General features: G+C 52.4%; 2 protein-coding genes across 2 annotated transcripts; both read right to left on the bottom strand.

Annotated features, from left to right (window-relative positions):
- Positions 1-1887: 1887 nt before the first annotated feature.
- Positions 1888-12638, bottom strand: DYNAP (dynactin associated protein). Its single transcript, XM_054054580.1, has 9 exons — positions 12408-12638; positions 11396-11620; positions 10872-11078; positions 9531-9764; positions 9294-9447; positions 6333-6442; positions 5978-6091; positions 3235-3381; positions 1888-2157 (listed from the first exon to the last, which is right to left on the bottom strand). Exons 1-9 carry the CDS (start codon positions 12576-12578, stop codon positions 2041-2043), a joined length of 1479 nt encoding a protein of 492 aa, XP_053910555.1. The 5' UTR covers positions 12579-12638; the 3' UTR covers positions 1888-2040.
- Positions 12639-18622: 5984 nt separating this feature from the next.
- POLI (DNA polymerase iota) lies at positions 18623-22421 on the bottom strand. Its single transcript, XM_054055101.1, has 8 exons — positions 22288-22421; positions 22058-22204; positions 21465-21701; positions 21110-21288; positions 20824-20915; positions 20250-20383; positions 19935-20122; positions 18623-19830 (listed from the first exon to the last, which is right to left on the bottom strand). The coding sequence occupies exons 1-8, from the start codon at positions 22382-22384 to the stop codon at positions 19441-19443; spliced, it is 1464 nt and encodes a 487-aa protein (XP_053911076.1). The 5' UTR covers positions 22385-22421; the 3' UTR covers positions 18623-19440.
- Between the last annotated feature and the right edge of the window lie 1634 nt (positions 22422-24055).

Raw genomic sequence — 24055 nt, 5'->3', positions numbered from 1 at the left:
GAGGGACTGAGGAACCAACGGACCATGGAACTGAGGGACCGAGGAACCAAAGGACCATGGAACCATGGAACCGAGGAACCAAAGGATCATGGAACCATGGAACCGAGGAACCAAAGGATCATGGAACCATGGAACTGAGGAACCGAGGAACCATGGAACCAAGGAACCATGAACCCAGGAACCGAGGGACCATGGAACCATGGAAACCAGGAACCATCGGATCATGGAACCATGGAACTGAGGAACCAAAGGACCGAGGGACCAAGGAACCATGGAACCAAAGGACCATGGAACTGAGGAACCGAGGAACCAAAGGATCATGGAACCGAGGAACTGAGGGACTGAGGAACCATGGAACTGAGGAACCATGGAACCGAGGAACCATGGAACCGAGGAACCAAAGGACCATGGAACCTAAGAACCAGAGGACCATGGAACCAACGGACCACAGAATCGAGGAACCCAGGAACCATGGAACTGAGGAACTGAGGAACCATGGAACTGAGGAACCGAGGAACCAAAGGACCATAGAACCATGGAACCAAAGGACCATGGAACCATGGAACTGAGGAACCATGGAACCAAAGGACCATGGAACCAAAGGACCATGGAACCAAAGGACCATGGAACCATGGAACCAAAGGACCATGGAACCAAAGGACCATGGAACTGATGGACCAAAAGACCATGGAACTGAGGAACCATGGAACTGAGGAACCAAAGGACCATGGAACCATGGAACTGAGGAACCAAAGGACCATGGAACCATGGAACTGAGGAACCATGGAACCAAAGGACCATGGAACCATGGAACCATGGAACCAACGGACCGTGGAACTGAGGAACCAAAGGACTGTGGAACCATGGAACCGAGGAACCGAGGAACAATGGAACCAAGGAACCAAAGGACCATGGAACTGAGAAACCATGGAACTGAGGAACCAAAGGACCATGGAACCGAGGAACCGAGGGACTGAGGAACCATGGAACTGAGGAACCAAAGGACCAAGGGACCAAGGAACCATGGAACTGAGGGACGGAGGAACCAAAAGACCATGGAACCAAAGGATCATGGAACCGAGGAACTGAGGAACCAAAGGACCATGGAACCATGGAACTGAGGAACCATGGAACCAAAGGACCATGGAACCATGGAACCAAAAGACCATGGAACCATGGAACTGAGGAACCATGGAACTGAGGAACCGAGGAACCAAAGGACCATGGAACCATGGAACTGAGGAACCATGGAACTGAGGAACCGAGGAACCAAAGGACCATGGAACCATGGAACTGAGGAACCAAAGCACCGAGGGACCATGGAACCATGGAACTGAGGGACTGAGGAACCAAGAAGCCATGGAACCAAGGAACTGAGGAACCATGGAACCCAGAAACCAAAGGACCATGGAACTGAGGGACCAAAAGACCATGGAACTGAGGAACCATGGAACTGAGGGACTGAAGAAACAAAGGACCGTGGAACTGAGGAACCGAGGAACCGTGGAACCATGGGACCATGGAACCGAGGAACCATGGAACCGAGGAACCATGGAACCAAAGGACCATGGAACTGAGGAACCGAGGAACCAAGGAACCATGGAACCATTGAACTGAGGAACCATGGAAACCAGGAACCAAAGGACCATGGAACCATGGAACTGAGGAACCAAAGGACCATGGAACCATGGAAACCAGGAACCAAAAGACCATGGAACTGAGGAACCGAGGGACTGAGGAACCCAGGAACCAAAGGACCATGGAACCATGGAACCAAAGGACTGTGGAACCGAGGAACCGAGGATCCACGGACCGGAGGGACCAAGCCCTGAGGTTCATCCAAAGCTGTGGAGAAGCCCCAGGGGTTCCTGGAGCACCACCAGCTCTGCAGGAGCTTTGGGGACCTCTCGGGGTCACCTCCACCTGAGGGGGAAGTCCAAAGCAGACGGAGCTCAAAGCGGTGGGAACGGCTTTTAATCTCTTCCAGGAGGTCAAAGTCCTTTGAGATGGTCCAAAAGGACCTCCAAAGGGGTTTGGAGGTCATTTCTGAGAAGATCCGGAGAAGTTCTGGAAGTCCTTTTGGTCCTTCCAGAAGAGCTGAGCCAGAATGTGGTCAACCGTGAGGCGGAAATAGTCCTTCATGCGAAGGGTCTCCAACTACGGAGGAGAAGACAACGGACACAGCGTCGGAGAAGGACTTGGGAGGGACCTTTGGAGGTCACGGAAGGGTTTGGAGGACCTTGAAGGTCATGAGATGGTTGAGTTGGAGGACTTTGAAGGTCATGGAAGGGTTTGGAGGACCTTTAAAGGTCCAAGTTTGAAGGACTACGAAGGTCATAGAAGGGTTTGAAGGACCTTTGAAGGTCATAGAAGGACCTTTGAAGGTCATAAAAGGGTTTGGAGGACCTTTGGAGGTCCAAGTTTGAAGGACCACGAAGGTCATGGAAGGGTTTGGAGGACCTTTGAAGGTCATAGAAGGGTTTGGAGGACCTTAAAGGTCATGAGATGGTTGAGTTGGAGGACTTTGAAGGTCATGGAATGGGTTTGAAGGACCTTTGGAGGTTATAGAAGGCTTTGGAGGACCTTTGAAGGTCCAAGTTTGAAGGACCATGAAGGTCATAGAAGGGTTTGAAGGACCTCTGAAGGTCATAGAAGGGTTTGAAGGACCTTTGGAGGTCATAAAAGGGTTTGAAGGACCTTTAAAGGTCATAGAAGGGTTTGGAGGACCTTTGAAGGTTATAAAAGGCTTTGGAGGACCATTGAAGGTCCAAGTTTGAAGGACCATGAAGGTCATAAAAGGGTTTGGAGGACCTTTGAAGGTCATAGATGGGTTTGGAGGACCTCTGAAGGTCATGGAATGGTTTGGAGGACCTTTGAAGGTCATAGATGGGTTTGAAGGACCATGAAGGTCATGGAATGGTTTGGAGGACCTTTGAAGGTCATAGAAGGACCTTTGAAGGTCACAGAAGGGTTTGGAGAACCTTTAAAGGTCATGGAATGGTTTGGAGGACCTTTGAAGGTCATAGAAGGACCTTTGAAGGTCATAGAAGGGTTTGGAGGACCTTTGAAGGTCCAAATTTGAAGGACCATGAAGGTCATAGAAGGGTTTGAAGGACCTTTGAAGGTCATAGAAGGACCTCTGAAGGTCATAGAAGGACCTCTGAAGGTCATAGAAGGGTTTGGAGGCCCAGGAAGAGGTTCTCCTGGAGGTGGTCCAGGGCAGGAAGTCCTCACCTGCTCTCCTGTGCTGTAGGCCAGGAGGAGGAGAAGGTCCTCCTCGCAGGTGCTTTTGATGTAGTGTTGAGTTCCAACGGGGAAGAAGAAGACATCTCCGATGGCGATGTTGAAGTTGGAGGAGACACCGGAGAGAATGAGGCCAACCTGAGGAGGAGAAGGAGCTCCGGGTGACCTCCCAGGGGTGGAGCTTCAACGCAACGGCACCACGGAGGACCACCAAAGCGCAGAGGCCATCGAACCTCCACACATCTCCACCAGAGGTCCTTCAAAGCTCAGAAGTCCATTAAACCTCAAGAGATCTCCATTAGAGGTCCTTCAAACCTCAAGAGATCTCCACTAAAGGTCCATTAAACCTCAACAGATCTCCACCAGAGGTCCTTCAAAGCTCAGAGGTCCATTAAACCTCAAGAGATCTCCACTAAAGGTCCTTCAAACCTCAAGAGATCTCCATCAGAGGTCCATCAAACCTCAGAGGTCCATCAAACCTCAAGAGATCTCCACCAGAGGTCCATTAAACCTCAACAGATCTCCACCAGAGGTCCTTCAAAGCTCAGAGATCCATTAAACCTCAAGAGATCTCCATTAGAGGTCCATTAAACCTCAAGAGATCTCCACCAGAGGTCCATTAAACCTCAGAAGTCCATCAAACCTCAAAAGATCTCCATTAGAGGTCCATCAAACCTCAAGAGATCTCCATTAGAGGTCCTTCAAACCTCAAGAGATCTCCATTAGAGGTCCATCAAACCTCAAGAGATCTCCATTAGAGGTCCTTCAAACCTCAAGAGATCTCCATTAGAGGTCCATAAAACCTCAGAGATCTCCATTAGAGGTCCATTAAACCTCAGAGGTCCATCAAACCTCAAGAGATCTCCACCAGAGGTCCATTAAACCTCCAGAGATCTCCATTAGAGGTCCATCAAACCTCAGAGGTCCATTAAACCTCCAGAGATCTCCACCAGAGGTCCATCAAACCTCAAGAGATCTCCATTAGAGGTCCTTCAAACCCCAAGAGATCTCCATCAAACCTCCAGAGATCTCCACTAAAGGTCCATTAAAACTCAAGAGACCTCCACCAGAAGTCCTTCAAACCTCAGAGATCTCCATTAAAGGTCCTTCAAACCTCAAGAGATCTCCATTAGAGGTCCATAAAACCTCAGAGGTCCATTAAACCTCAAGAGATCTCCATTAATGGTCCATCAAACCTCAAGAGATCTCCATTAGAGGTCCTTCAAACCTCAGAGATCTCCACCAGAGGTCGTTCAGACCTCAGAGGTCCATCAAACCTCAAGAGATCTCCACCAGAGGTCCATTAAACCTCAAGAGATCTCCACCAGAGGTCCTTCAAAGCTCAGAATTCCATTAAACCTCAGAGATCTCCATTAGAGGTCCTTCAAACCTCAGAGGTCCATTAAAACTCAAGAGATCTCCATTAAAGGTCCATCAAACCTCAAGAGATCTCCATTAGAGGTCCATAAAACCTCAGAGGTCCTTCAAACCTCAAGAGATCTCCATTAGAGGTTCTTCAAACCTCCAGAGATCTCCATTAAAGGTCCATAAAACCTCAGAGGTCCATCAAACCTCAAGAGATCTCCATTAGAGGTCCATCAAACCTCAGAGGTCCATCAAACCTCAAGAGATCTCCATTAAAGGTCCATTAAACCTCAAGAGATCTCCACCAGAGGTCCATTAAACCTCAAGAGATCTCCATTAGAGGTCCTTCAAACCTCAAGAGATCCATTAAACCTCCAGAGATCTCCACCAGAGGTCCATTAAACCTCAAGAGATCTCCACTAAAGGTCCATTAAACCTCCAGAGATCTCCACCAGAGGTCCTTCAAACCTCAGAGATCCATTAAACCTCAAGAGATCTCCATTAGAGGTCCTTCAAACCTCAGAGATCTCCATTAGAGGTCCTTCAAAGCTCAGAGATCCATCAAACCTCAAGAGATCTCCACTAAAGGTCCATCAAACCTCAAGAGATCTCCATTAGAGGTCCATAAAACCTCAGAGATCTCCACCAGAGGTCCTTCAAACCTCAGAGATCTCCATTAGAGGTCCATCAAACCTCAAGAGATCCATTAAACCTCAAGAGATCTCCACCAGAGGTCCATCAAACCTCTGAGATCTCCATTAGAGGTCCTTCAGACCTCAGAGGTCCATCAAACCTCCACAGATCTCCATTAAAGGTCCATTAAACCTCCAGAGATCTCCACCAGAGGTCCATTAAACCCCAAGAGATCTCCATTAGAGGTCCATCAAACCTCAGAGGTCCATCAAACCTCAAGAGATCTCCATTAGAGGTCTTTCAAACCTCAGAGATCTCCACCAGAGGTCCATCAAACCTCAAGAGATCCATTAAACCTCAAGAGATCTCCATTAGAGGTCCTTCAAACCTCAAGAGATCTCCATCAAACCTCAAGAGATCTCCACTAAAGGTCCTTCAAACCTCCAGAGATCTCCATTAAAGGTCCATTAAACCTCAGAGATCTCCATTAGAGGTCCATCAAACCTCAGAGATCCATTAAACCTCAGAGATCTCCATTAGAGGTCCATCAAACCTCAGAGATCCATTAAACCTCCAGAGATCTCCACTAAAGGTCCTTCAAACCTCCAGAGATCTCCACTAAAGGTCCTTCAAACCTCAGAGGTCCATCAAACCTTTAGAGATCTCCACTAAAGGTCCATCAAAACCTCCCGAGATGTCCCCCAGGAGGTCCCCCCAAGCGGTGGCAGCGCTGTACCTCTCCGCAGCCGCTGACGACGTAACCCATCTCGTTAGCGTTGAAGTGGTAATGAGGTTGTCCCAAAGAGTTGCTGAAGATGCGGAGAGTGGCCAAGGTCAGAGTGTCTTCATGCTGGAAGGAGAAGAACAAGAGGTGAAGGTCCACCTGAGGTCAAAGGATCTCCTGATACCTTCAACTCTGGGCTTTGGAGATCAGGAGATGGCGTTGGAGGTCCTCAAAGATCAGGAGATGGTGTTGAAGGACCTCAAAAAGATCAGGAGATGGTTTTGAAGGACCTCAAAAAGATCAGGAGATGGTTTTGAAGGACCTCAAAGATCAGGAGATGGCGTTGAAGGACCTCAGAAAGACCCACCGTGTTCAAGGAGTCGCTGAAGATCTTCTCCAGGTGGGTGAAGGTGGTGGTGTCTCTCTGGTAAGGAGCCCACTGGAAGAGGCCTCCGGGGAAAGGAAACGTGGCCGACCCTTGGGTGGAGATAAGGAGGAGAAGGTTGGCCCAACGTGGTCAGGAAGCTCTGGAGAAGCTCAGGGGAACTTCAGGAGAAGCTCTGGAGAACCTCAGGGGAACCTCAGGGGAATATTGGCCCAATGTGGTCAAGAACCTCAGGAGAACCTCAGAGGAACCTCAAAGGAACCTCAGGAGAATATTGGCCCAACGTGGTCAGGAACCTCAGGAGAACCTCTGAAGAACCTCTGGAGAACCTCTGGAGAACCTCTGGAGAACATTGGCCCAATCTGGTCAGGAACCTCAGGAGAACCTCAGGAGAGCCTCAGGGGAACCTCAGGGGAACCTCAAGAGAATATTGGCCCAATGTGGTCAAGAACCTCAGGAGAACCTCAGAGGAACCTCAGGAGAATATTGGCCCAATGTGGTCAGGAACCACAGGAGGATCTCAGAGGAACCTCAGGGGAACCTCAGGGGAACATTGGCCCAATGTGGTCAAGAACCTCAGGAGAACCTCAGAGGAACCTCAGGAGAACATTGGCCCAATGTGGTCAAGAACCTCAGGAAAACATTGACCTAATCTGGTCAGGAACCTCAGAGGAACCTCAGAGGAACCTTGGCCCAACCTGGTCAGGAACCTCAGGAGAACCTCAGGAGAATATTGGCCCAATGTGGTCAAGAACCTCAGGAGAACCTCAGAGGAACCTCAGGAGAACCTCAGAGGAACCGCAGGAGAACCTCAGAGGAACCTCAGGAGAATATTGGCCCAATGTGGTCAAGAACCTCAGGAGAACCTCAGAGGAACCTCAGAAGAACCTCAGAGGAACCTCAGGGGAACCTCAGGGGAACATTGGCCCAATGTGGTCAAGAACCTCAGGAGAACCTCCAGAAAACATTGACCTAATCTGGTCAGGAACCTCAGGGGAACCTCAGGGGAACATTGGCCCAATGTGGTCAGGAACCTCTGGAGAAGTTCTGGAGAACCTCAGAGGAGCCTCAGAAGAGCCTCAGGAGAACATTGGCCCAACCTGGTCAGGAACCTCTGAAGAACCTCTGGAGAAGCTCAGGAGAGCCTCAGGAGAACATTGACCCAATCTGGTCAGGAACCTCAGAAGAACCTCAGAGGAACCTCAGGAGAACCTCAGGAGAACATTGGCCCAAACTGGTCAAGAACCTCAGGAGAAACTCAGAGGAACCTCAAGAGAACCTCAGGGGAACCTCAGGGGAACCTCAGGGGAACCTCAAGAGAATATTGGCCCAAACTGGTCAAGAACCTCTGGAGAACCTCTGGAGAAGCTCAGGGGAACCTCAGGGGAACATTGGCCCAACCTGGTCAAGAACCTCAGGGGAACCTCTGGAAAACCTCAGAAGAACCTCTGGGGAACCTCAGCCCAAACTGGTCAAGAACCTCAGGAGAACCTCAGAGGAACCTCTGGAGAACCTCTGGAGAACATGGACCCAATCTGCTCAGGAACCTCAGGAGAAACTCAGAGGAACCTCAGGAGAGCCTCAGAGGAACCTCTGGAGAACATTGGCCCAATGTGGTCAAGAACCTCAGGAGAACCTCAGGGGAACCTCAGGGGAACATTGGCCCAATCTGCTCAGGAACCTCAGAAGAACCTCAAAGGAACCTCAGGAGAACCTCAGGAGAATATTGGCCCAACGTGGTCAGGAACCTCAGGAGGATCTCAGAGGAACCTCAGAGGAACCTCAGGAGAACCTCAGGGGAACCTCAGGGAAACCTCAGGGAAACCTCAGGGAAACCTCAGGGAAACCTCAGGGGAACATTGGCCCAACGTGGTCAGGAACCTCAGGAGAAACTCAGAGGAACCTCTGGAGAGCCTCAGAGGAACCTCTGGAGAGCCTCAGAGGAACCTCTGGAGAACATTGGCCCAATGTGGTCAAAAACCTCAGGAGAAGCTCAGAAGAACCTCAGAGGAACCTCTGGAGAACCTCAGGAGAACATTGGCCCAAACTGGTCAAGAACCTCAGGAGAAACTCAGAGGAACCTCAGAGGAACCTCTGGAAAACATCAGGAGAACATTGACCCAATCTGCTCAGGAACCTGAGGAGAGCCTCAGAGGAACCTCTGGAGAGCCTCAGAGGAACATCAGGAGAACCTCTGGAGAACATTGGCCCAATGTGGTCAAGAACCTCAGGAGAACCTCAGAGGAACCTCAGGAGAACCTCAGAGGAACATTGGCCCAACGTGGTCAGGAACCTCTGGAGAACCTCAGGAGAGCCTCAGAGGAACCTCTAGAGAAGCTCAGGAGAACATTGGCCCAACCTGGTCAGGAACCTCTGAAGAACCTCTGGAGAAGCTCAGGGGAACCTCAGGAGAACATTGGCCCAAACTGGTCAGGAACCTCAGGAGAACCTCAGAGGAACCTCAGGAGAACCTCTGGGGAACCTCAGCCCAAACTGGTCAAGAACCTCAGGAGAACCTCAGAGGAACCTCTGGAGAACCTCAGAGGAACCTCAGGAGAACCTCTGGAGAACATTGACCCAATCTGCTCAGGAACCTCAGGAGAGCCTCAGAGGAACCTCTGGAGAGCCTCTGGAGAACATTGTCCCAATGTGGTCAAGAACCTCAGGAGAACCTCATGGGAACCTCAAGAGAAGCTCTGGAGAACCTCTGGAGAACATTGGCCCAAACTGGTCAGGAACCTCAGAGGAACCTCAGAGGAACCTCAGAGGAACCTCAGAGGAACATTGGCCCAAACTGGTCAAGAACCTCTGGAGAACCTCAGAAGAACCTCAGGGGAACCTCAGGAGAACCTCAAGGAGAACCTCAAGGAGAACCTCAAGGAGAACCTCAACCCAACGTTGTGAGGTCCTTGTGGAGCCCTTTGCCCTCTCTGCGGTGCTCACCTTGAAGATCATAGAAGTATCTCCAGACCTTCTCGGCCGGAGATTGTCCGTAGGTGACGTTGTGAAGGAGAAGGTCTAAGTTGGGCGGTAAATTGACCGCTTGGTCTTCAAGTTGTTTCTTGAAGGTACGGATGAAGTTGACACCACCGCGAGGCTGAAGAAGACAACCGCAGAGAAGGTTGAAGTCACCTGAGATGGTGAGAAGATGGTGGAGAAGAAGATCTCCTCGAAGCCTACCTTGAAAGCTCTCGCCACGATGTCCTCTGGAGTGGAGAAGAAGGCATCGTCCACGTCCATGGTCTGAAGTTCGTGGTGGGTGGAGAAGAAGAGCAGAAGGACACAGTCTTGAAGGCCAACGTTCTTCAACCAATGGACGGTGTTTCGGGGGAAGAAGAAGACCTGTCCAGCGCTGACCGTGTAGGTGGTGACCGTTGGGTCCTCGGAGGAGATGACTCCAACCCAGACCGAGCCCTGAGGAGAGAGGAGAAGACCTCAACGGAGATCTCGGAGCTCAGGGGGTGGGTTGGAAGGACCTTGGAAGGTCATGGAGGACCTTTGAAGGTCATGGAGGACCTTGGAAGGTCATGGAGGACCTTGGAAGGTCATGGAGGACCTTTGAAGGTCATGGAGGACCTCAAAGGTGATGGAGTGGTGGATTGAGAGGGGTTGGAGGGCTTTGGAGGTCATGGGATGGGTCAGAAGGACCTCAAAGGTCATGAAATGGTTGGGTTGGAGGACCTTGAAGGTCATGGGATGGGTTTGAAGGCCCTTTGAAGGTCATGGGATGGGTTTGAAGGCCCTTTGAAGGTCATGGGATGGGTTTGAAGGCCCTTTGAAGGTCATGGGATGGGTTTGAAGGACCTTTGAAGGTCATGGGATGGGTTGGAAGGACCTTTGAAGGTCATGGGATGGGTTGAAGGACCTTAAAGGTCATGGAATGAGTCAGAAGGACCTTAAAGATGATGGAATGATGGACTGAGGTGGGTTGGAGGACCTTTGGAGGTCATGGGATGGGTTGGAAGGACCTTGAAGGTCATGGGATGGGTTGAGTTGAAGGACTTTGAAGGTCATGGAATGGATTTGAGGACCTTAAAGGTCATGGAATGGGTTGGAAGGACCTCAAAGATGATGGAATGATGGACTGAGGTGGGTTGGAAGGACCTTTGAAGGTCATGGGATGGTTGGAAGGACCTCAAAGGTGATGGAATGGTTGAGTTGGAGGACCTTTGAAGGTCATGGGATGGGTTGGAAGGACCTTAAAGGTCATGGAATGGGTTGGAGGACCTTTGAAGGTCATGGAATGGGTTGGAAGGACCTTTGAAGGTCATGGGATGGGTCTGAAGGCCCTTTGAAGGTTGTGAGATGGGTTGGAAGGACCTCAAAGATGATGGAATGGTTGAGTTGGAGAACCTTTGAAGGTCATGGAATGGGTTTGAAGGACCTTAAAGATGATGGAATGGTTGGGTTGGAGGACCTTGAAGGTCATGAGATGGTTTGAAGGACCTCGAAGGTCATGGAATGGTTGGGTTGGAAGGTGGTGGTGGGTGTGGAGGAGCTTCGAGGTCTTCTCCACGGTACCTGGAGGACGTATCCGTGTTCGTTGGCGTTGAAATGCCAATGAGGGACTCGAAGGCCTCGAGATTTGATCTTCAACGTTGCGAAAGTCATCTTCGAGCGACGGCGGTTGAGACTTTGGCCAAAAGTCATCTCTTGAGGACTATCGTATTGTCCAAGGTCCTCTCGGAACCTCCCCCATTGGATCTCTCCACCGGGATAACGGTGGACCTGAAAGGCCACCAAGAAATGGACCTTAAAGAGCTCACGTGGAGGTGGAGGAACCTCCAAAGGGCTCACGTGGAGGTGGAGGAACCTCCAAAGAGCTCACGCGGAGGTGGAGGAACCTCCAAAGAGCTCACGTGGAGGTGGAGGAACCTCCAAAGAGCTCACGCGGAGGTGGAGGAACCTCCAAAGAGCTCACGCGGAGGTGGAGGAACCTCCAAAGAGCTCACGCGGAGGTGGAGGAACCTCCAAAGGGCTCATGTGGAGGTGGAGGAACCTCCAAAGAGCTCATGCAGAGGTGGAGGAACATCTCCAGAAGGTACCTTTGAAGTTTGGAGATGATTGAGGAACTGGAATTTGATGTCCACGTTGTTTTCTTCTGGTTTGGGAGAAGGTGGACCTTCAGTTTTGAGGTCCACCACTTGGAGATAAAGGGGATTCTTCAAGTAGACCAAGGAGAGGATGAGGACTCCGAGAGTTGTGGTGACCACACACGCCAGAAGACACATCAAGAAGACCTTCAGGAGGGACCATTTCATCTTCTGGACCTGCAAAGAACAGAAAAGAACCTTTGGGGGAAGAAGAACCTCCTGAGGTTCAACTTCAGCCACTCCAGAAGCAGCTTCTGATGGTCCTTCGGAATGGCTTCTTCTCCTCGGGGGGAGAAGGTGGAAACCATCACGAGGTCCTCCTCAGCCTCTTCTCCTCTAGAATGAAGCTCCTGAGAAGGTTGAGGAGCTTTGAAGGTCCTTCAAACCCATTCCAGAAGCTCTGAAGGTCCTTCAAACCCCTTCCAGAAGCCTTGAAGGTCCCTCAAACCCCTTCCAGGAGCTCTGAAGGTCCTTCAAACCCCTTCCAGGAGCTCTGAAGGTCCTTCAAACCCCTTCCAGAAGCTCTGAAGGTCCTTCAAACCCCTTCCAGGAGCTCTGAAGGTCCCTCAAACCCCTTCCAGAAGCTCTGAAGGTCCTTCAAACCCCTTCCAAGAGCTTTGAAGGTCCCTCAAACCCCTTCCAGAAGCTCTGAAGGTGCTTCAAACCCCTTCCAGAACCTCTGAAGGTCCCTCAAACCCCTTCCAGAAGCTCTGAAGGTCCTTCCAACCCCTTCCAGAACCTCTGAAGGTCCTTCAAACCCCCTTCCAGAAGCTCTGAAGGTCCTTCAAACCCCTTCCAGAAGCTCTGAAGGTCCTTCAAACCCCTTCCATGAGCTTTGAGGTCCTTCAAACCCCTTCCAGAACCTCTGAAGGTCCCTCCACCCCACCCCACCCCCCCATTCGAGGTCTTATCTCCAAGACGATGTCTTTCTTTGACCTTCTAGAAGATAAAGAAAGACCTCTACCTCCTTTTTTGGCCCCTCTTTGACCCTCGAAGGCCGCGGAAGGTCTTCTCCATCCATCTCCAAGGTTTGGTTGTCCATTTGGCAGCTGGAACGGAGGAGAAGAAGACGGAGAAGAAGGTGAACTCCAAAGTCATTGCGGCCAAAGAAGCCACTCAGTTCCTGTCCCGTCATCTCCTGTCCCACCACCGTGAAGCAACACCAGAAAGTCCTCTTTGATGCCACCAAAGAAGGTCCACGTGGACCAAAAATGGTCTTCAAGCCTCACGTGGACCTCAAAACCCAACAGTGACCACAAATGTGAACCATCTGGAGAAGAACGAAGCAAAGCTTGGGGTGAAGGACCAAACGAGAAGGTCCTCTCTCACTTTGGGTCATCTCCAACCATGAACCCGTTGAGGTTCTTGAGATCTTTCGGAAGTCATTTCCTTCTTTTCTTCTCTTCTTTGGAGTTTCTCAACCTCTGAGGTCTCTCGTGACCTCTTCCACCCCCTGGTGGTGGTGGAGAGGACAACCACAAGGTCTTCTCCTGGTTGTCCCATCCCTGGAGGTCTTGAAGGTGGGTTTGGAGACACTTGAAAGGGTTTGAGGTGGATCTAATGGGGCTTTAAAGGTCCTTTTTGACTCCACTCCCACTTTTGGTGACGTCACTTTGGACTTTGGTCACCGCTGATGTCATTTATGGCCTTCCAGGAAGGTCCTCGCTTGGTGTCACTCCACCTTTTTCCCACCAAGAAGGACTTCCTGGTGGTGGAAGGAGGAGATAAAGGACCTCAGGGGTGGGGTTGGACCTTCTCAAGTTCTTCCTCCTCTCAGTTCAGGTTTCTCAACTTTGGGTTTGGCCCAAAAAAACCCCCAAAGTGACTCATCTTGAGGAGAAACTTCTACTTCCTTCTCTGCTCTTTAAGGTCCTTCTGCCACCAATCATTCCAGAAGCTCTGAGGGCCTTCAAACCCATCTCATGACCTCCAAAGGTCCTTCCAACCCATTCCATGACCTTCAAAGGTCCTTCCAACCCATTCCATGACCTTCAAAGGTCCTTCCAACCCATCCCATGACCTCCAAAGGTCCTTCAAACCCATTCCATGACCTTCAAAGGTCCTTCAAATCCATTCTATGACCTCCAAAGGTCCTTCAAACCCATCTCATGACCTCCAAAGGTCCTTCAAACCCATCTCATGACCTTTAAGTCCCTCCAACCCAACTCATTCCATCATCTTTGAGGTCCTTCAAACCCATTTGATGACCTTTAAGGTCCTTCAAACTCACCCTATGACCTTCAAAGGTCCTTCAAACCCATCCCATGACCTTCAAAGGTCCTCAAACTCAACCATTCCACCATCTTTGAGGTCCTTCCAACCCATTTGATGACCTTTAAGGTCCTTCAAACCCATTCCATGACCTTCAAAGGTCCTTCAAAGGTCCTTCAAACCCATCCCATGACCTTCAAAGGTCCTTCAAACCCATCTCATGACCTCCAAAGGTCCTTCAAACCCATCCCATGACCTTCAAAGGTCCTTCCAACCCATCCCATGACCTTCAAAGGTCCTTCCAACCCATTCCATGACCTCCAAAGGTCCTTCAAACCCATCCCATGACCTTTGAAGGTCCTTCAAACCCATTCTATGACCTTTGAAGGTCCTTCCAACCCATTCCATGACCTTCAAAGGTCCTCAAACTCAACCATTCCATCATCTTTGAGGTCCTTCAAACCCATGTGATGACCTTTAAGGTCCATTTGATGACCTTCAAACCCATTCCATGACCTTTAAGGTCCTCAAACTCAACCATTCCACCATCTTTGAGGTCCTTCAAACACATTCCATGGCCTCCAAAGGTCCTTTAAACCCATTCCATGACCTTCAAAGGTCCTTCAAACCCATCCCATGACCTTTAAGGTCCTCAAACTCCACCATTCCACCATCTTTGAGGTCCTTCAAACCCATTTGATGACCTCCAAAGGTCCTTCCAACCCATCCCATGACCTCCAAAGCTCCTTCCAACCCCATTCCATGACCATTAAGGTCCTTCCAACCCCTTCCACCACCTCCCAGGTCTCCTTCTGCCCCTCTTTGAAGGCCAATCCCACCCTTTCTCCACCCATCTCACCTCCAGGAGGTCCCTCAGGAGATGTTACCACAGAACACTCGATCTTCTTCTTCTTCTCTCGGGTTCTTCTGAAGCTTTGGAGGTGGTTTTGGTCCTATATGAACCTCCTGGTGGTGGAGGAAGTGTCCTCCTGGTCAAAGATCTTCAAGATATGCAAATCTTCCTGAAGACAATGAGGAACAAACAAACTTTGGGACCTTCCGAGAAGAGGTCCTCTTCCTTTGAGACGTTTCCTCCACACAAAGAGCATTTGGATGTCCATTTAAGACAAGCGGTGGCCTTCAAGAGGAGAAACAGAGCTCTGAGAACCTCCAGAAGGTTCTGAGGAGCCATCAGAGCAGCTTCCAGGAGAGATATAACCTCCAGGAGATCTTCCAGAGGTCCTCGTTTGCTCCATCTTTGGAAGGGTTGAAGGTCAGCTTGGACGGAGCTTCTTTGCATCTGCTTTGATGGTTCTTCAGAGCCTTCTTCAGGGTTGGAGAGGTCCCATCTGAGCTCCTGAGGTGCCATCAAGGAAAGAGAAGTTGAGACCTTTCAGTTGTCCAACGCCGTTGTGGTCCAAAGAGAACATCCGGAGCTTCAAGAAGACCTCTTCTTCACCTTTATCTTCTCCAGGAAGGAGAACCCGGTGGTTCCTCTGAGCTTTGAGGTCCTCACGACCCATTTCCATGAGAACCACCTCCAGATGTGGAACCACCTCCAGGAGATGTGGAACCACCTCTAGAACCACCTCCAGATCTGGAACCACCTTCAGGAGATGTGAAACCACCTCGAGGAGATGCAGAACCACCTCAAGGAAATGTGGGACCACTTCTAGAACCTCCTCCAAATCTGGAACCACCTCCAAGAGATGTGGAACCACCTCTAGAACCACCTCCAGATGTGGAACCACCTCCAAGAGATGTGGAACCACCTCTAGAACCACCTTCAGATGTGGAACCACCCCCAGGAGATCCAGAACCACCTCCAAGAGATGTGGAACCACCTCTAGAACCACCTCCAGATGTGGAACCACCTCCAGAAGATGTGGAACCACTTCTAGAACCATCTCCAGATGTGGAAGCACCTCTAAGGGACATGAAACCACCTCCAGGAGATGTGGAACCACCTCCAGGAGATGTGAAACCATCTCCAGGAGATGTGAAACCACCTGCAGAACCACCTTCAGATGTGGAACCACCCCCAGGAGATCCAGAACCACCTCCAAGAGATGTGGAACCACCTCTAGAACCACCTCCAGATCTGGAACCATCTCCAAGAGATCCAGAACCACCTCCAGGAGATCCGGAACCATCTCCAGGAGATGTGGGACCACCTCTATGAGGCTTAGAACCATCTCCAGGAGATCTGGAACCACCTCTAGAACCACCTCCAGATGTGGAACCACCTCCAGGAGATGTGGAACCACCTCTATGAGGCTTAGAACCATCTCCAGGAGATCTGGAACCACCTCTAGAACCACCTTCAGATGTGGAACCACCCCCAGGAGATCCAGAACCACCTCCAAGAGATCCAGAACCACCTCTAGAACCACCTCCAGATGTGGAACCACCTCTAAGGGACATGAAACCACCTCCAGGAGATGTGGAACCACCTCCAGGAGATGTGGAACCACCTGCAGAACCACCTTCAGATGTGGAACCACCCCCAGGAGATCCAGAACCACCTCCAAGAGATCCAGAACCACCTCTAGAACCACCTCCAGATGTGGAACCACCTCTAAGAGACATGAAACCACTTCCAGGAGATGTGGGACCACCTCCAGGAGATGTGGATGGACTTGACCACAGGTGGATTCTTCCGGATCTTCTGTCCAAGGAGGTGCGACTCAGATGGAAGTCCTCCATGGAAGCGTCCAAAGCTTCGGAAGCGGAGCTGTAGACTTGTGGAGATGTTGAAGGCCCCGTTGGATGGGACTTGGAGGAACCCGATTTGGTGGGAAGTGGAATCGGATGGACTTGAAGGTCCTTTCCCACCACCGGATGATCTCGAGGTACTTCGAAGCTACTTGAGAAGCTCTCGGAGTGGTGGTGTCCACACGGTTTGGTCCTTTGGGGTCAAAGAACCACCCGAAGCGAAGAGCTGGAGGGGTCCCCTTCTTCCAGATGGTGGAAAGCAAAGGGAGAAGGCGGTGGAGAAGACCTTCTCCGCTTCCTGTGGGGGAGACAACGTCGGATAAGAGTCAGCGGAAGGGTCTCCACGGGGAAAGGAGACGCTCAGAAGGTTTTCTATGGCCAAAGGACAACGGTGACCTCAGAAGAAGAGGCTCTGAAGGAGAAGCACCTCAACCCCCTCATGGAAAAGGCGGGAAGCCGCGGGGCATGCCGGGATTTGGAGTCCGCACTCACGGGAGGGAGAGGGCGGAGACTCCAACTCCCGTCATGCCCCGCGGCGGCACCACCGGCACCGCTCCCGCTCGTCTCTCGCGAGGGAATTGGGACTACAACTCCCGGCATGCCCCGCGGCGAGGATGGGAGACACCCCCCGGGTGCCTTCTAACGTTAGAGAATGGACTACAGCTCCCATCATGCCCCGCGGCTGCATAGAGCCCATTATAACCAGGACTCAACTCCCATCATGCCCCGCGCCTGCATAGACCCCCCCAATTATAACCAGGATTCCAACTCCCATCATGCCCCGCGCTTTCACAGACTCAATTATACCCACGACTCCAACTCCCATCACGCCCCGCGCCTGCAGGCCCCGCCCCCCTCCATAGCCAGGACAGCTCCCATCATGCCCTGCGCCTGCAGACCGACCCCCCCATAACAAAGACTCGAACTCCCATCATGCCCCGCGGCTGCATAGCCCCCATTATAACCAGGACTCCAACTCCCATCATGCCCCGCGGCCGCATGTAGCCTTATAACCAGGGCAACTCCCATCATGCTCTGTGCCTGCAGACTCCATTATAACCAGGACAACTCCCATCATGCCCCGCGCCTGCATAGACCTCACCCTTATTATAGCCAAGACTCCAACTCCCATCACACCCCGCGCCTGCATAGACGCTATTATAACCAGGACTCCAAATCCCATCATACCCCGCAGCTGCATAGACACCCTTTATAACCAGAACTCCAACTCCCATCATACCCCGCGCCTGTATAGACCCCCATTATAACCAGGATTCCAACTCCCATCACACCCCGCGCCTGTATAGACCCCCATTATAACCAGGACTCCAAATCCCATGATGCCCCGTGCCTGCATAGACGCCCCCCCCTCCCATTATAGCCAGGACTCAACTCCCATCACACCCCGTGCCTGCATAGACACCCTTTACAACCAGGACTCGAACTCCCATGATGCCCCGCGCCTGCATAGCCACCCTTTATGAACAGGACTCCAACTCCCATCAGCATCTATGCAGGCATGGGATGTATTATAATAACCAAGACTCCAACTCCCATCACACCCCGCGCCTGCATAGACCCTATTATAACCAGGACTCCAACTCCCATCATACCCCGCGCCAGCATAGACATCCCCTTGCTATAACCAGGACAACTCCCATGATGCCTCAAGACTGCACAGACCTCACCCTTATTATAACCAGGACTCCAACTCCCATCATACCCCGCGCCAGCATAGACATCCCCTTGCTATAACCAGGACAACTCCCATGATGCCTCAAGACTGCACAGACCTCACCCTTATTATAACCAGGACTCCAACTCCCATCATGCCCCGCGGCTGCATAGATGCTATAATAACCAGGACTCCAACTCCTATCATACCCCGTGCCTGCATAGCCACCCTTTATGACCAGGACTCCAACTCCCATCATGCTCCGCGGCTCCATAGACACTCCCTTGTTATAACCAGGACAACTCCCATCAAGCCTCACGCCTGCATAGACCTCACCCTTATTATAGCCAAGACTCCAACTCCCATCATGCCCCGTGCCTATATAGATGCTATCATAATAACCAGGACTCCAACTCCCATGATGCCCCGCGTGTGCATAGACCCTATTGTAACCAGGACTCCAACTCAAATGATGCCCCGCACCTGCAGACACCCTTTATAACCAGGACTCCAACTCCCATCATGCCCCGCGGCTCCATAGACACTCCCTTGTTATAACCAGGACAACTCCCATCATGCCCCGCGCCTGCATAGACACCCTTTATGACCAGAACTCAACTCCCATAATGCTCCGCGTGTGCATAGACCCTATTATAACCAGGACTCCAACTCCCATCACACCCCGCGCCTCCATAGACACCCTTTATGACCAGAACTCAACTCCCATCATGCTCCGCGCCTGCATAGACCCTATTATAACCAGGACTCCAACTCCCATCACACCCCGCGCCTGCATAGACCCTATTATAACCAGGACTCCAACTCCCATCACACCCCGCGCCTGCATAGACGCTATTATAACCAGGACTCCAACTCCCATCATACCCCGCAGCTGCACAGACACCCTTTATAACCAGAACTCCAACTCCCATCATGCCCCGCGCCTTCATAGACGCCCTTTTTGACCAGGACTCCAACTCCCATGACGCCCCGCGCCTGCATAGAGCCCCATTACAACCAGGACTGCAACTCCCATCACACCCTTCCCGGTGCTCCTTCCCACCCTGGAAGGGCCTCTGAGGTCCCCCGGAAGCCTTCTCCATCCTGGCCAAGGCCCGACTGTCCCATGGTGGCCTCATCCATGAGGTTCTCCAGCCTTTGGCTCATCACCCAGTGGCCATCGGGGAAGGTCGGTGGTGGCCACCAGCGCTGGAGAAGAGCTCCGGTGGCCACAGCCGCTTGGACTCCATGATCTCAAAGCGCTTTTCCAAGCAACCGGGACAAAGACCTTGAAGAACCATCACCGAAGAGGTGGAGAACCATCACCACGTGGCACTCGTCCATCTTTGAATGTAGTCCTCCCAAGTCCACCGTCTTCCACCGCATCCCAGTGGTCTCATCGGGGTTTTAGATACCTCAATAAGGTGTTGACTTGTGCTGAAGACCTCTTCTCGTTGGTGGCTTTGGGCTTCTCCAGAGGTTTGGAGATGGCTTCTTGACTCTTCCATTGGGCCATCAGGTCTTCTTGGACATCTGGAGGGAGCTCGGAGAACGTTTGAGGATCGACGTCAGGAGGAAACACCACCACCTCCGTCGGTTCTGGTTGTCCGCAGACCATCGCCTTCGGAGTATCTTCAAGGTGGTCAACGGGATGAGAAGAAAAAGGCAACGGACCATTTAGAACTTCGGCTTCGGGGACATCTTTCTCCTCCAGATGTCTCCTGGCTTTGGTGGCTCTGGTTCTCCAGTGGCTCTGGAGCCACACGGCATCTCCATCGTCCACTTCCTGGAGGGGGAAAAAAAAACAAGACAGACATGAAGCGTTGAGGTTCTCCAGAAGGCCGCGGCCATGTTGGCTCACAGGTTCTCCAGAGGTCCTCTGTTGATTACCCGGTCACGTTTTGGTGGCATCTCCTTGAGGTAGAAACCGATGGATCCTTTCTTGGTGCTGGGAAGTTCTTTGAGGTTGGAGAAGGTCACGCTTAGAAGGGTGAGATGAAACGGGACCTCCACGTTTATCATCTTATGGAAGAGCTTCATCAAGACGTCCACCAACGGTGAGAGAAGGTTGGCGTTACCTACAAGAGAAGATACCATGAGGTCCCACCAGCCCTTGGTTGCTTCAAGGGTCATCTTGGCCACCTCCAGGGATCGTGGAATGGCTCGGAAGGGACCTCAAAGCCCAGGGAGATCCTTCACGTCTACCTTGACCGAAGCATTGAAGGAGATGAGGAGGGATTGGACATTGGCGGCTCTCGCGGTGGAACCATCGCTCGCTCGAGGAGTTCTGGCGGATGGTGAGTCTCAACGTGTGAGGTCGTCGGCCATCTTTGTAGACCCTGGAGGAGAAAAGGAGGAACGTTTGAAGGCCAAAGAGGAGAACGGTTTGAAGGCCAAAGAGGAGAACGCTTTGAAGGCCAAAGAGGAGAACGCTTTGAAGGCCAAAGAGGAGAACACTTCGAAGGCCAAAGGGGGAACGCTTTGAAGGCCAAAGGGGGAACGCTCTGAAGGCCAAAGGGGGAACGCTCTGAAGGCCAAAGGGGGAACGCTCTGAAGGCCAAAGGGGGAACGCTTCGAAGGCCAAAGGGGGAACGCTTCGAAGGCCAAAGGGGGAACGCTTTGAAGGCCAAAGGGGGAACGCTTTGAAGGCCAAAGGGGGAACGCTGTGAAGCTCCTCCAGATGAGATCTTGGGGAGAAACGTCCTCCGGGGAGGGAGAGGTTGTCCAGAGAAGCGGTGGCTTCTCCATCCCTCACCACAGAGTTACGGAAGGTCCTCACCTTTCTAAGAGATTCGGGAGCAGCTCCAGAAGTTTCTCTTTGACTTCCGCTTCCGTCGAGCACTTCTTGAAGGAATCTTCGTCGCTGAAGGACTAAAGAAGAGCCAAAGGAGACCTTTGAGGTTTAGATGTCCACGAGTAGAATCATCACTGAGATGAGGCCGAGACCTCAACTGAAGGGGCGAAAGGCTTTGAGATGTTCCTCCAAAACACACGGTTTGCGTTGGAGAAACGCCTCCGAGGTCTATTTTTGGCCCCGTGAGAAGGATTGAGAAGAAACCACCAACCTGAGGAGGACCTGATGGAGTCACCGGAGAGTCGTCATCGCCGTAGCTGAGCTTCTGGATGCGCCGAGCGAGAGAAAGGCCCAATTCCTTCTCCAACGCGGTGGCCGGAAAGGTTTGGAGCTGCCAAACGCTCTCGATTCCCAACGTTTCCAAGCGTTTGGCTGTTTTGTAGCCGATGCCTGGAAGAAGCGGTGGAGAACCGTGGAGAAAAGGACAAAGAAGAAGCAAAAAGGTGACTTTCTCCGGGGATTGTGGGATTGGGATGGGGTGGAAGAGACCTCAAAAGATCAGAGAATGACGGTTTGGGTGGGAAAGGACCTCAAAACCCAACGAGATCCATGGGGAGAAGACTCACCAGGAATCTTTTGGACACCACGAAGAGCACGGAGAAGATGTTGTCGGCTTTGTGGCAGGAGAACGGTTTGTTGGTTGGGTTTGAAGGTCCCGGAGACAAGTTTGGCCAAGAGTTTGTTGGAGGCCACTCCCGCGCAGCTGGTGAGGCCCAGGGTGGTGGCCACGGCTCGCCTGATGTCCTCTGCGATCTGAGAGCCCAGAACCAGCGCCACGTGGGTTCTGTCGTGGAGATCGATGGCTGCCGAGACGAACGAAGGCTCCTCGTTAGCAACAATGGTTGTCACCTTCCAGCTGAGGGGCTTCTGGACCAGGTGGGATCACCACAGCTTCCATCAAGCCCGCTCTTAGGTCCTAAAAAGCATCTGAAAGTCTTCTGAAGACCTTCAAGATGATGGAATGGGGTGGGTTGGAAGGGATCTTGAAGGTCATGGAATGGGTTGGGTTGAAGGGACCTTCAAGATCGTGGACTGATGGAATGGATTGAGTTGGAGGGACGTTCAGGATCATGGAATGGCCTTCAAAAGCCACCCAGTTCCAACCTTTGGGCTCCGAAAGACTTGGAAGGCGGTGCTGAAGGCCACGGGTTGGACTCACCGTGGTTGTTGTAGACGTGACCGGCCACGACAAGGTCAGAAGAAGTCTTCTGCTGCTTTAGTCTCTTCTCCACCATCTCTGTGACGTCCACGAAGTTCTCATCGAAGCCGAGTCTTTCCACCAGAGGACAGAACTCCTCCAACAACTCTAGAAGAAGGAATACGGATGGACAGTCAGGACAGGAGCACTCCCAGGAGGTCTCCACGGCCTCAGCGATTGGGTTTCTCTACCTGTAACCTTGTAGGACGTTTCTCTGTAGGGCGTCAGGTCTTCTCCGTTAACCAGGACCAGGTGAGGACATATCTCCTTGGCGGCCTTCACCGCCATCAGTTTCTTCACGCCGAGATTTCTGGCGACGTAGTTACAGGTGACCACGATGGACTTCTGCTGCACACCTAAAGGTCACATGGTTTAAAGGGTGGGGATGTCAGAACCTCAGAGGAGACCACGGTTTGGTCACGAGGTGGTGAGAACATCACGGAACCGAGAAACCAACCACCCAAAAGGCTTCTCTAAGAGGTGATGAGAAACCTTGGAGAGATCTCGCCCATCCTGACGTATCCACCACCTCCTTAACCCCAAAGGAACAACGATGAGTCCTACCTAAAGGTTTGTCTTTCAGTTCTGGCTTCCGAATCATCTCCACTTGGGCGTAAAAGCAGTCCAGGTCCATGTGGACAATCACTCGGGACGTTGAAACGGATGGGTTGTGTCCTCCTGGAAGGAGAAAATGGATTAAAAATGCCTTTTTAGATCATTTTTATCCTCATTCTGACGCCAAATTGATTCCAGGAGGACAAATTGGCCACAGCAACTCCACCTTCTCCTAAAGATGGTCACGTTTCAGAGGTGGGACAACAGGGCCACGGAGGGGGTTGTTGTCCTCCTCTGCTCCTCTCAGGAGACCCCACTCCGAGTCCTGTGTTCAGCTGTGAAGGCCTCAGCGCAGGGAGGACACGGGGCTGGTGGAGCGAGGCCAGAGGAGGCCACCGAGATGACCTGAGGGCTGCCCACTCCTGGCCACCACTATTACCCCCCTCATGGCCACTCACAGGCCCCACCATTGCCCCCTCATGGCCACCACCATCGCCCCCTCATGGCCACTCCTGGCCACCACCACCATTGCCCTTATGGCCACTCATGGCCACTACCATCACTCCCTTATAGCAACTCCTGGACACCATCATCACCCCCTCATGGCCACCACCATCACTGCTCTCATGGCCACTCTTGGTCCCCACCATTGCCCCCTCGTGGCCACCACTGTGGCTGCCCTTGTGGCCACTCAGGGCCACCACCATAGTCCCCCTCGTGGCCGCTCATGGCCACCACCATCACTGCTCTCATGGCCACTCTTGGTCCCCACCATTGCCCCCTCGTGGCCACCACTGTGGCTGCCCTTGTGGCCACTCAGGGCCACCACCATAGTCCCCCTCGTGGCCGCTCATGGCCACCACCATCACTGCTCTCATGGCCACTCTTGGTCCCCACCATTGCCCCCTCGTGGCCACCACTGTGGCTGCCCTTGTGGCCACTCAGGGCCACCACCATAGTCCCCCTCGTGGCCGCTCATGGCCACCACCATCACTGCTCTCATGGCCACTCTTGGTCCCCACCATTGCCCCCTCGTGGCCACCACTGTGGCTGCCCTTGTGGCCACTCAGGGCCACCACCATAGTCCCCCTCGTGGCCGCTCATGGCCACCATTATGGCTGCCCTCATGGCCACTCAGGCCACCATCATCCCCCTCATGGCTACTCCTGGCCACCACCATGGCTGCCCTTGTGGCCACTCAGGGCCACCCTCTCCCCCCCCGTGGTCACCACCATCGCCCCCCTCACGGCCACCACCATCATTGCCCTTATGGCCACTCCTGGCCACCGCCATCACCCCGCCATGGCCACCACTGTGGCTGCCCTCCTGGCCACCACCATCACCCCCCTCACCACCACTCATGGCCACTCACAGTCCCCATCATCACCTCCTCACAGCCACCAC

This window comes from Cuculus canorus, chromosome Z, assembly GCF_017976375.1.
Source record: "Cuculus canorus isolate bCucCan1 chromosome Z, bCucCan1.pri, whole genome shotgun sequence".
In the NCBI taxonomy this organism is placed as follows: Eukaryota; Metazoa; Chordata; class Aves; order Cuculiformes; family Cuculidae; genus Cuculus; species Cuculus canorus.
The sequence above is the reverse complement of the archived record's forward strand: the minus strand, read 5'-3'. Positions and strand labels throughout refer to the sequence as shown.

Excerpts from the sequence above, each read along its gene's own strand:
- DYNAP (XM_054054580.1), bottom strand. The coding sequence starts at position 12,578 with ATGACGGGACAGGAACTGAGTGGCTTCTTTGGCCGCAATGACTTTGGA. Across the intron at positions 11,621-12,407 it reads AAGAGGGGCCAAAAAAGGAG|GTCCAGAAGATGAAATGGTC; the intron begins GTAGAGGTCTTT and ends TGTTCTTTGCAG. Across the intron at positions 2,158-3,234 it reads CCTACAGCACAGGAGAGCAG|TTGGAGACCCTTCGCATGAA; the intron begins GTGAGGACTTCC and ends TCTCCTCCGTAG.
- POLI (XM_054055101.1), bottom strand. The coding sequence starts at position 22,384 with ATGGCGGTGAAGGCCGCCAAGGAGATATGTCCTCACCTGGTCCTGGTT. Across the intron at positions 21,702-22,057 it reads TCACGTCTACAACAACCACG|CCATCGATCTCCACGACAGA; the intron begins GTGAGTCCAACC and ends TCGTCTCGGCAG. Across the intron at positions 20,123-20,249 it reads CCTTCAATGCTTCGGTCAAG|GTAACGCCAACCTTCTCTCA; the intron begins GTAGACGTGAAG and ends CTTCTCTTGTAG.